We start from the raw sequence: 13332 nt of genomic DNA on the forward strand, positions 1-13332 counted from the left end.
AGCACGTAATAAGTGAGGATGAGAGGTGCAGATCTTTGGGTATAGCAGAGGGGCCGAGTTGGGAGATATTTTGAGACAAGTGAAGAGATGTTTGTAGGTTCCAGTTTTGTTAATGGCTTTGGAGGTCATGTATTAGTGGATGCATTTGCACCCTGAACATATGCAGGAAAAAACGCATTTACGTGCATATGTTCAGTTGGACATGTGTCCAGGTGTTCGTGCGTGTGTACATATATAATATTTATTATTTTATACTGCTAATATCAAGATGATAATAATAGTAATGAGACCAAAAATAAACATTCATGTTATGCCACACAGTAGTGCCCCCAGTTCATATTATGCCTCACATAAATGCCCCTAATTCACATTATGACACATATAAGCACCTAAAATGAATATTATGTCATACATAAGTGCCCCCAATTAATATAATGCCTTATTGAGCAGCTGTGTGTCCAACTGACTTCTCTTCTTGTCTTCTGTCTTCTTGCTTGCTGACTCCTCTCTGTGCAACTCCTCACTGAAATTGTCGGGCGTGACGTCATCACGCCCAACATTCAGTGCAGAGGGAGCAGTGGTGCCGATGCCGCGATTACGTGAGTATTTTTTTTACATTTTTTTTTTAAGTACGCTGCTCCGCCCCACCAATGAAGAGGGGTGGAGCCATCAGGCGTCGGGGGCCCGCCGGGGAATACCCTGGCACCCCGGCAGGCCAGTCCGAACCTGACCAGCATTGTAGACAGTTCTCCATAGATGCAAAGTCACAATCTTTTCAGCAGATGGTTATGACAGATGAAGAGCAAAGATAAGGTAAATCTTGTAGATGTGTATACATTAATCTGCACGCTCATCGGGACTTACAGTCGTTGGTAAAATCGTTACAGAAATCTCATCTGCAGTAATTTTCTGTAGTGTGCACCCAACTTTAGATGAATCAGCTATGCTTTGCATGCAGTAATCAAAATTCTCAATTAAGTTTCTTATATGTAACAATCCCTCCCATCTTTATTTTCATTGTATGGGCATGACCTATTTGATACAATGCTGAGCAGGATGGCCAGTAAAAGAGAATTACAGTAAATATGGATACAATTTTCCTGTGTATTGGGCAATGAGCTGTGTTTTTCACTTACCCAGGTGCTGTCTCACAATCTGTATACAGTGCTGTGCATTCCTCATGATCCAGTGGCTTTGGAAGATCATTTCCGTGATGATGATGACGGCCCTGTTTCCAGTCAGGGTTATATGCCTTATTTGAACCAGTATATACTGGACAAGGTGAGATTTTTTAATGTCATTTCCCCAACGTGAAATTCCTCATCGTTATATGCTTTGATTCTGTGCAAAATTTACAAACCAGCCTATGAGGTCTGTTTCCATTTTCTGTTAATATGCCTCTAATTTTATTTGCTATTAGGTGGTAGACGGTTCATTTGTAAAGGAAAGCTTCCATGAGTTGTGCTGGACTCTGACAGCCAAGAAGAACTACCACCCAGTTGGAACTGTGCTTCCTAATGGAGATGCTTTCCGTCTCTGGTGTCTTTTCAACTACCTCTCCGAAGATATATACCCACTTGTTATGGTCACTGATGAGGTGAAGCAGAAAATGTGTGCATGAGTGTGCCAGTTTAAAAAGTGAAACCGAACATGTAAATCTGTATTTGTTTTTTTATATTATACCTACTCAAATTCAGTAACTTTTAAGTTAGACTGATGTATTTTTCTAAGGCAAAATCTGAATTGTGTCTCCCATAACACATATCCACTGCCTTTGTTGCACAGTATGTAGTGTACCCTCAGCCTAAGTCTGTAATATGTAGTAGGCAATTGAAACTTTATTACATTGGCCTATATTTCCAGCTCCTATTGCTGAGAGAACCTATTACCAGCCACATTCCACAAAACTTTAATGGACAGAGTTTGCACACATTCTCCATTTATTTCCATTCTCACGCAGTGTGACAGAGTCCTCAACTTTTTCCTGGACTCTCAAACTGACATTTGCTCTGTCTGGAGATTATGGGACCATTTAGCGATATGAGTGTCTTTCTGATCAGTGTTCGGGCTTGTGTTCCTGTGAGGGTTATGGTTTCAGATGTTTAGTGCTAATACTAGCTTTACACTTTCCCAAACCCTTTATTATTTAATTTTTTTTTCAAAAACCAAAAGTAGATACAATAGACAGCAAATTACAGCACAAGAATCAGAGTCAAGGTCACAAACAGACATTGGGGATGCTGCAGTTCTCGCAGAGTCACAGGAAAAGCCAACATAAAAATCCAGAAAATCAGCACAGAATATACCTAGCTGAACCTATACCTGACAATGTGTGATTGCTTCACCTCTCTGTAGTGGAGTGTGTGTGTGTGTTAATACTTTTTAACAGATCTGCAGTGTAAAGTCTGCTTAACACTGAATAGATTGATTGATATCTCTTATACTTTATGTTTTATGCATTGAGATGTTTTAGAATGTCTATATGGAGCTTGTAATAGTTTTGTCATTTTCTCATTGGAGGAAGCTAGGTTTATAATTATTGTATCTTTTTTATATATAAAGAAAAGCAACAATAACTTTTGATGTCATACAGAAAAAAGCATGTAATACCGTCAGCAAAAGGTTATGGCAATGCACTGCAATGATCACAACTTACAAATTTAAGTGCCGTAGATTTATTTACAGTTCTGGCATCAGTATCGGACTGGGGCATGAAGGATCCACCATGGGAATGCAATGGTAGGGGCACATGAAATAGTGTGTGCTGGTGCGTCATTGCAGGGACAAGGCAAGCCACTAGAGAGGGGAGTGGCCAGCTGCCAGTGGTGGTGTTGCTGGTGCATGGAGGACATGACTAGCACCATAGTGTGGGATATAAAAAAAAAATATAAATATTAAAATTAGAAGATTGTGCTTACCTGCTATTCACAGGTTCAATCATGTGGCATTGGACACAGATGTGCCTCCTTTCGTGCACTTTGTTTCTGATCAGCAGCCACCAGGACACCATTGTAAACTTCAGCAAAAAAAGAGGAGGGTGAAAAGACAGACAGAAACAAATGGGTAGAAGGAAAGGACATACACCCAGAATATGGAGACAGAGCCATTAAAACACAAAGGGGGGAGGGGGGAAGAGAGAGAAAATGTGGAGACATAGGTGCACATCCAAAATAATACACAAAGAGGGGGACAGAGACACCAATAAGGAGACAGCGGTATAGAGACTGGCACAGAAAAATGAATGGAAGTAACTAGCACAGAAAGGAGAGGGCTGCATGACCCCTGATCCCCCTTCAGATCAAGTGTGCCAGAGAAAAATGTCACCAGCGAGGAACTTAGGAAAGACTTGTCAGTGATTAGTTCACAACATTTTTTAAAAAATGTTACACTCCAGCCGTCATTGGAAGGGGAAGGTGGCCCTCGGGCAGTGGGGCCAAACTGGGATTTCCCCTGAACCCCAGTGGGCCAGTTCGACCTGCCTGGGTTTAACTTGTTATTACACCTTGACCTTTATTGCATGAGATAGCAGTTATAATCTTTCCAGTGTTTTCAAGCTAGTCCTTCGAAACTGTAATGCTGAAAGAGAATCTTAAGAGGCACTCTGCCCATAATAGAAATTCAAATAATGACTAAGCAGTTACTGTTCTAAACAGCTTTTGGCACATGCCTACCACACTTTGTTGCTTTGAATGTCTGTCAGAATTAGATTTGTGTATATTTAAGTAAGTTTTTATATTGTGAGCAAATTGCTTATATCCTTATTCTTTCTTCTTTGAACACAGACATGCAATAGGGGTAGAGCAAACATTGCTCACTAAGACAGGTCAACAGCGTACACACAGTTTCTGGGCTCTTCTCTCAAAATTAAGTGTTAACAAATAACGAACATCTAGCTATAGTTCCTATTTTCTCACCTCAAACATAAACAATCTCTGTGTTCATAGACAGCTCTTCAACAACACACTCCTTGTTTGCAAATAAAAAAGGAGCAGATGGAAGGCTGTGCTCGTCGGAGTAATAGAAATGGCACTTAGCATTTTCAAAATGCAAGACAATTGTAGCAAAGATTATTTAGCGGACCAAATTTAACAAATATGTAGATCTATTGAATTTCTTACTTTTTCTCTCAGGGTTTTCCTCTCACATCTGTTTTTTTAATACTACTTCTATATTTGTTTTTTTTATTAAAACACATATTTATGCATGGTATAATTTATTGCTATGTACTAAGAGGCAATGGTTATTTGTTTACATAAGCAGTTACAATAACACATATATGTCATATATGCTTTATCAATTCTAAGTTATAGCTCTTTGTGCTTTTCATTTGATAATTAGCTCATTCTAATTACAAATTGTTTTAATTGGTTTCCAGTTTGCTTAAGATGTTAAAATGCTTTCCAAACTATTTTATAATGGAAGGAATGAAAATTCACTGAAACCTCATGGAAAAAATATCAATACTTTTTTTTTTGAGGTTTTTTATTAACAATATTCAATACATGTCATAAAAATGCATGCAAAATTACATGATATAATGTTTAATATTGATTCATAAAAAAGGCATGTAAATTTGAACATGTATTAAAATGATATATACAGAGGGAGAGATTCAATTAGACCAAAGGTGTATCCACTAATTTTTGCAAAGATTTGTAACATAATTGCTGGTACGCAGCTTGATGTTCGTCCACCTTATTACGGACAATTGAATCTCCTCCTTAGTGAGAACAAGCAGATAAATATAACTGGTATAATTAAATTGCCGCATTAAATAAAGAACAAATCCATTGCTGGACTTTGACATACAAATAAATAAGTGCTGCTGGTATAGACAAAATAGCTCAAAAGTGTGTCAGTTATTCCCCTTTTGCAGTGAGATCACTGGTAGTGGCCCTGAATCCATCAACTTATACAGATCTCTATTACCTTGCAAACCTGCCAGATACGCCTACAAAGCATTAGAAATTTGTAAACTCTTCTAATCTCAATGTGATGCAATAATAAAAAACCTCCCAGAAAGCATTAAATTACAATGCCACATCATACCAAGGGTTCACTAGCAAAACACATTTTAAGCAGGAACTCTATTTTTATAATGTTATGAATGAACATGACTGATATATCTATGAAAATTTCATTTTGTGTTTTGTTCATGACTTAAATTTGATATTTCTTTTTGATTATGACTTGAAGTTGCTGTTTGTTAAGTATTTTGGGTGCTTTAAAGCCGTGTGTACTAATTGTTAGTTATGGAATGTAAAGCTGATTTTTTTTCCATCACATTAAATAAAAAGGACAACTGTTGTAGAGGCTATTGAAAAGCATTAGTGTATTACACTTGGTTTCAGTACCAGATTTTCATGTATTCAGGCTTGAAAAAGAAAGCTGTATTCCTTTTATATTTAGATTGAGAAAGGACTTTGACTTCATACAAGATGGTGTAAAAGAGGCAGAAGAGAAGAACAAACTAACTAGAGCAAAGTTTTGGGGAAGTTACAGAAGTACATGCACAATGAAGAAACGCTGCTGAACATATTGAAATGAAGTGAGGGCTTGTGTAACATCTAGCACATAATTATAATATAATGATGTGCATCACAATACAATCCCAAATAAAAAAAAAAACATAGTGACGTGCCGTATCGCAAAATTATTTCCAGCAGCAACATATTAGTAGTATTAGCAGACCCGCTAGTTATAAACTGATGACAGTCTACTAGTAGCAACAAGATCAGGAAGGAGCACCTGTGGAGCTGGCCTGTAGCAGGTGTAAAAGATAGAGCTGAAAACTTGCGTACTTGCAATAAACATAGGATTTCAATTTGCCGCATCTGAATCTCGGTTACGTTCGTCCTCCCCTTCCCTCCCCAATTCTGTCACTCAAATCAAAAGGTGTCCTAAGTGTCAAATGTGCGCAGATGGGAATTGCCTGCAGTTGGGCTCCTTGGCGTAATGTCTGATTTTGGACATGCACAGCGCAGAATCACGCTACACAAATGGACTCGGATCCGAACTTGAATCAGTCTCACCATGTTTAATACAATGTAGAACATCAGCTTGTGGTAAAACTGCATCTTTTTCACAGTACCACATTCTATTTATTTCTCCTCAAAGGAACTTCTGACAATTATATACAGGAGAAATGTGAATTATACCATCCACGTCATATCTTCTAAATGACTGGGGAAAATTACTACTGACAATATAAATAATAGGAATTTAAATAATCTTTTTGCATGTTCATGTACTGCAAATCAGAATCATTATTTACTTAAGTGACAAAACCATATCCTGATAAACATTAGGTAAATCGGCAATAATGCCCTTGAACACAATTATCGCAGTGTGTGTGGTCTGCTTTTATACTGTGGTGTGTTATATTAATAGCTTTTAAAACAGAACTGTGATGAAATATCTATTGTATTTTTGTTTTAAAGTAGTCATGTTTATATGAAATAACAGAGAATAGAACCAAACTGCGCCTGGTGAAATAAAGTGTGAAAATCGTGCACAATAACATAAAAATACATACAGTAGGCAACTTCACGTCCAGTAGCACCTATTTGCAGATGCACAACCTAAGAACAGAAACAGAAAACAAGCGTCAAACAGTGTAAAACCATAAAGCAACCAATATATGTAGAGGTGGGAATGGCCACGTACCACTGCAATGATTATGAAGCTTATGTGATCATGAAGTGGGTATACTAGAACTAAAGCAAATATAGATATCATAGTGTAGTAACATACTACATTATGGAATGGTACGCAGCCATTTACTCATCTCCTCTACATATATTTTTGCTTGCACCTCTACGGGGTATGAGCAAAAATGAGCGCTATTTCTGTAAAAAAACGAAAAAATAAGAAAAAAACTGCGTGAGGTGTCTCTCACCGTTCTGGAGACTTTTAGCGTGGATTGTTTTACAATTAACACCCCCTAAGCTTGCCTTCCTCTGCAGCACAACATGGTTTTGTCAAGGTGCCCTTGTCACTTTGTAGCTGAACTTACTCCTAACTGGATAACAGGCCATAAGCGTGTACACTTCAGTGATTGATAAATCTATGTCAGCTTTTATGTATGTAGTGTTTGTGTATTAGTACAGTGTGCAAGTTAGAAAGCAATGTAGTCTTGAGATTATTTGCTTCAGTCTCTTCAGTTTTTCACTTGTGTTTAATGTGGATAGCTTGTAGCTCTCTCAACGTTTGCTTTGTATTAGTTTAATGAATACAATGTTATTTTTCAACCACATGCAGCTCGGGTTGTATGCAACAGGTTTGACTGTATTTTGACATGTGAGAAAAAAAAAATCAAGCAATCATACAGTTACCTTTTTATAGATGTTTTTCATTGATGAACAGCTATTTCTTTTAAGGTGCAATACATCCTGCAGAAGCTACTTACAGCAGCCCGATCAGAAATAGGAGAGATGGAATTGGGAGAAATGTTGTCCTCCTTAGGACAAGGGGTCACTGTCTGGCAGTTCCTGGAGCTAGTTGGTTCACCAAAAATTTTAAGGGGGATTAGCATGGAAACACTTAGCATGGCAATCCAAGATCTGTATGAAGAGATCATTCGAGATGTACTGAAACAGGTGGGAGACTTTACTATTTTTCTAATTTTATGTTTTCTTGATTTGCTTATTTGGTTTTTTTTGTGACAGTTTGGTAACAGAAAACATACTAAATAATATTACTGTGTGTTTCACCAAACTTATGCATTGTCACTTAAGTAACCTGCAAATGCATTTGAGCATGTTCTTTACAATCAGCTATCTGTGTATGTGGAATCAGGAATTGAAACACAATAAATTGTTGAAAATCTTAAGTGTCTCGCTGTTAGATTGGACACTCATCAGAAGTCTCCAACTCCTGATTCAACTACAAGTGCACTTAGGCCACTTCTCGTGGCTGCTGCTACTCAGTCTTCCTTACAAGGTGGGAGTCCCATGAAACATGTTGTTTGTTTTGTGTTTCTTACTGCATGTGCAGTATATAAGTTCTGTGACCAGATGTGACATAATAGTTTTTGTGTATGCAGTTGATCAACTATTACATGTCCTATTCAACTTATTCAGAGTGATAAACTTTTCTCTGTCTATTCATTCCACCTCATTACCTCTACACTTATGTGGCACTTGTACCCCTTTTCTCTTTCTTTGGTGAACCAAATTTACTACACCATATGTCTGCACAGGAGCCCACACAAGGAGACCTGATATGCTGCCTAAGTACACAAGTACCGCAAACACTTTTTGCTATAGTTTCACTGAGTTTAAGTGTAAAATAGAATCAGTGAGTAAACACTTGTCTCAGCATTTTTTTCATCTCACCATAAGGTATTTTCACTGTGTTTTTGTAACATTGTTTTGCCAATGAGTTCAGAATTTTGGCAACAGAGAAAGGTTAGAGCAACAACTGTCCTCGTTAGTTTTCCATCAGCTTCCTAGTTGCTTTATCATGAATTATTTTGTTAGGTGGGATGTGCAATGAAGGTTTCATAGTGCTGGACATAAAGGTTTACCTTTGCATTAGGAAACAGCAATGGAGCAGACACAGGGTGTGCTTTGTTTTGGCTGTTTTGACTAGTCCTGAGTCCTTTGCAGCAAGCAGACCCCTCTTATTTTTTGGATCTGATGAGCCAGCCCGATACAGTTTCGTAAAAGTTTTGTTCTGAGTAGTAACAACATTGCCTTTCACAAGGCCTTTGTTTGAGAACAATCCCTTTCTAAAAGGTTGCACGAAGAGGCTGGGACACTTTAAGACCTAGAAGTCTCACCCAAGTGACACTTAAATTCCTTATCCTGCTGATTGTGTCCATATGTCTGAAGTTGGAACCCTCTTACACTGACATGAGCACGGGCCATATGAATAATAATAAATCAATTGAGTCATTATTAGGCATGTTGGTAAATCCAGTGTGAAGTGCAACGCTATCCGCTTATGTGGGAGCGCTTACTGTGCCACCAGTTATTCTAGAAATCATAAGGCTCTTGATTCAATCAGGAAAATAGAAGATCTCATCATTCGTTCTCTTTTGTCTGGCCACCTAAATTCTCTTTGTGGACTGGTTTTGAAAGTTTCTCCTAACAAGATAGAATATTCTTTTACTCCTAAATCTCCTTATATTCCAAGGATTTGCACATTGTGATGCAATTTCAGAAAATGTGCTTTAGTACTTCTTTACATTGAAGCTTGTCATAACAGACATTAATCCCAGTTTCTCCTGATCCTTTTGAAAAGAGTTGGGCAGAGTGAGGGTGTTCCATTCTAAATAATGATCAGCTATTCAGATGTCCTTTTCAACTTTTGTATTCATGTAATATGTTTGCAAATTAAATTTATAAAGTGTAACTTCATTTTTACCATCTGATTGTTGGATTGTTTTCTATAGACTTCAAACAAAATTTTATTAAATAAGCCTATATATTTCCAATAATTATGCTTGGATAACAGTTGTTTTTGGGTGTAACATAATGTTAATTTTAGGACATAGCGATATTATTGTACTCTGAAGCTTTTTTGTTATATACACCTTTTTAAAACAAATAAAGATATAATAATTTAGTGTATTTTATATAATTAGTATGTATAATTTAGTATATAGTAAATTTAGTAAACCAATGTATATGTAGTATTTTTTTTCAGTTTGTCAGTAGCTTGACAAGGATTCAGAATATGAAACTGGTGCAATAATACAACATTTCTGAAAGAAAAAAGAATTGCCAGTTTAGTTTATAAATGGTTCTAGTGCCCTGGGCAAAGGTTTAAAAATCACTATGACCAGTAGTTATGTATTATACAATTTAGGTCCCAAACTCATATCTATTATTTTGGACAAACTATGCTGCTGGCCTAACTTCTTTCCCTACAGCCATCTTGCCTGTTACTTTCCTTACAAGGGTTTCCATATATTTTTATCTAAATATATTTGTAAGTGATATACCATGTAAACAACAATGTGATAATACAATGCCTTTAATAATAACGTTTAGCATTAATTCTAATGTGCCTTGTTTATATTCTCAGGGTTACCTCTTAAAGAAGGCTAATTTGAGGAGGACATGGACTGAGCGCTGGTTTGTTCTAAAACCAAGTATTTTGAGCTACTATGTAAGCGAGGAATGTAAAGAGAAAAAGGGGAGTATTGCCATAGACAAGGATTGCGGGGTTGAGGTCAGTTATTCCTATTTTTCTACTTTTAATGCATTGGTATTTTTTAGAATTGTTTCTCATTTTGCCTTTGCTTTTATGCATTTATTTCAGATTAAGCTATGCCAGTATAGCGGCTAAGAATTGATAGTTTTCTGTCCAACTAATTTAGCAATTTCCATATTCACACAGTTTATATTGAACCACCATGTTTAAAATTGATATGATATAGTTGTCAGTGGTGCATGTAGGAATGGCGTTCTGTGAGCAGTTATTTGGAGGCATAGAGTAGACTAGCACTTGAAATATCTGACCCTAGGGAATCAAGTAATAGTTGTTTTGATATCACCCATTATCTATGTGTGTATATATAAAAAAGCATTGCAAGCAGCAACATTTTAAAGTATTTTTATTGCTTTTTCTTTTATATTTGAGGGCTAGCCTCAGACCAATTTCCTAGACAGACAAGGTTTGAAATCCTGTTTAGTTCTGTTTACTTGTTTTTCACTTCCCATCAGAGTGTGCTACTTTGGTTAGTGATGCTGAATAAAGAGGAAAATCCCACACTAAAGGACAATGATTTTTCTAGAGGTTATACGTTAGCTTTAAAATAGATGAGAGAGTAGAATACTTCTGCAAATAAAAATAACAATAGTAATAAAAATGCATGTAATTGCTAAGTACAGAAGATGTTAAGTGTCGGGCTGTCTGCTGAAACAGACAAGATATGGGAGTCCCAACAATTATTTACCGGTATAATCAGTTTGGACTTTGATAATTATCCACAAATTATCCATAAATTCTAATTTAAAACTGATGTAATGTTTTGAATTTTAAAGGTTGCACATAGTATAAATTGGACAGTCTCTCAGAAAAAGGATGAATATGAACAGCATTTCTGTGAAAATTCATTATTTGATCATCAGAAAGTGCTACCAAGTCTAGATTAGTGTATTCATGTCAACTCCATTTCAAGGGGAAAGATTATCTGCAGGGATATCAGAGGAGCAGTTGTTGCTGCTCATTAGCCTGGAATGTTTTATGAGCCGATTTCCAAACCATCATTCTACAGTGATAAATATTATTTACAAATGTAGAACACTAAGCAGAGTTTTCAAGCTTTCCAGAAGTAGATGATTTTTAATTATGTTCTGATATTTTCAAACACTGATCAGAAAATGGGTGTACTTTCTTACTCAGTGGCCACTTTATTATACACACTTTTCTATTAGGACTCCCCTTTGTCTCCATAACAACCAGAGTTCTTGTGGCATGGATTCAGCAAGGTGCTACAAATATTCCTTAGAGATCCTGGTATATGTTGATAAGATAGCATTATACAATTGCTGCAGATTTGTCGGTTGCACATTCCCGCTGCAAATATCCCTTTCCACCACATCCCAAAGGTGCTCTATTGGATTGAGATCTGGTGACTGTAGAGGCTATTGGAGTTCACTGAACTCATTGTAATGATAGTAGAACCAGCATAGATATATATTAAAGAATCAACCTGCCTATTGCCAAAACACAATTCACATTCAAAACACCAAGTAAAATAAATATATATATATATATATATATATATATATATATATAATGTACTAACTGTCTGATCTTTGACTAAGAGCCCTGTGATAAAGCAGCAAACGACTTTTCACAAGACATTATGGGGCCTTTTCATGAAGCCCTAAACAATGTATAAACTTTTTTCCGGATGAATTAGGCATTTTTAAGTAAAATTTTCATTTAATAAAAGTGTAACACATGAGATATGGTGTTGAGGGATGAAGAAATAAATAGTAGAAGTCAAGTTTGTTCATTTTGCTGAGGCTGCGTTCCTAAATAAAGTTTTGCCAGAACAGCCATTTCAGGCGACTTATCTTCTGTTTTACTGTGTCTCTATTATTGACTAATTTATAGAAGCAGAAGCTATTTTCTGTAGACTAAAATGCACTGAAGCCTATATGAATATCTAACCTACTATGGCTTCTGCATTGATTGTGACAAATGATCACCAAATGGTAAGCAAGACTGAGCAGTGGGAAGTGTGAAACCTTTGTCTGTGAAGAGAAAGTTCTTTTACTTTGGGCTTGTCAGTGAACTGCAGCTCAGCAACAACATTCTGAGAAAGTGCTTGCATGCATTGCAGTAACTCCTGAATTCTTACTTCCCAAGAATTTGACTTACTTTGATATAGTACAAAGACACACATAAAATATCTAATGTTCTTTTTTTTCTGTAATTAACATAGGTACTCCCTGACAGGGATGGCCGTCGTTGCATGTTCTGTGTTAAAACAGCCACAAAAACCCATGAAATGAGTGCATCTGATACCAAGCACAGACAAGAATGGGTGACAGGTATGCATGTGTTTAAAATGCATGTAGCAATGGTAGAACAGATATTTTGTATCTGTGACCTTGAGACAGTTTAATGTGGTCGACTGCTGAAGATTCACCTCACATTGTAATAAAATAAATATTTATTTACATTTAATTGGTTTTAACAGATGTAAAATGTAATCTTTGTAGCAGAGGGCACTACCATGTGGTGCAAAGATGAGCATACATTAGTATAGTTATTTCTTAAAATCATTGGGCCTGATTCATCTTCAGACTTAAGTCCCGTTGCATGGCATATCTTGCTTGAGATTGCTCTGCGCATGCTCAGAAACTGACTTTACAGATGAATTGCATGCACTTGCGTTCACTGATGTAAACGCTAATAATACATCAGACTGCCTATAACTTGAAGATCACAATGGGTGAGGAAGTGCCGTATGCACATAGGCAAAGTACAGAAAGAGTGTGCCGAGGTTGAGCGCACGCACAATCCTGCGATTCAAGCTCCTGTTCTCTCTAAGGTACATGATTTTTAGCCGCATCATTTGCTACAGCTACAGGACAGGTGTTAGTGTCGATTGATAGTGATGACGCATAAACTATAAAAATGCATTTTATGTAAAGTAGGCATTAAGAACCTTTTGATATGTATTTAATGTAAAAAAAAATGCTAACTTTTTTAAAAAATATATTTAATATTGTTTCATGCTTTTTGATGGGACTTTATATTGCACAAGTGCAATGTGCATATCTTGCAGTCTGTTCTGTCTGTCTGCATATGGCAAGGACCGTATAGCCAGAGTGTACTTATACTCTTATTCAAATGGAAACGTGT

The 13332-nt window shown here is 36.7% G+C and overlaps 1 protein-coding gene across 1 annotated transcript in view; it reads left to right on the forward strand.

The window, feature by feature from the left end:
• The window catches only part of DEF6 (DEF6 guanine nucleotide exchange factor), a 43993-nt gene that overhangs the window by 7994 nt on the left and 22667 nt on the right, over window positions 1-13332 (forward strand). Inside the window, exons 2-6 of the mRNA XM_075195762.1 lie at window positions 1141-1281; window positions 1421-1597; window positions 7380-7598; window positions 10033-10179; window positions 12407-12515. Coding sequence (XP_075051863.1) covers window positions 1141-1281; window positions 1421-1597; window positions 7380-7598; window positions 10033-10179; window positions 12407-12515 — 793 coding nt within the window. The remainder of the gene's footprint in view (window positions 1-1140; window positions 1282-1420; window positions 1598-7379; window positions 7599-10032; window positions 10180-12406; window positions 12516-13332) is intronic.

The sequence above is a fragment of the Mixophyes fleayi genome, chromosome 2 (assembly GCF_038048845.1).
Source record: "Mixophyes fleayi isolate aMixFle1 chromosome 2, aMixFle1.hap1, whole genome shotgun sequence".
Classification (NCBI taxonomy): Eukaryota; Metazoa; Chordata; class Amphibia; order Anura; family Limnodynastidae; genus Mixophyes; species Mixophyes fleayi.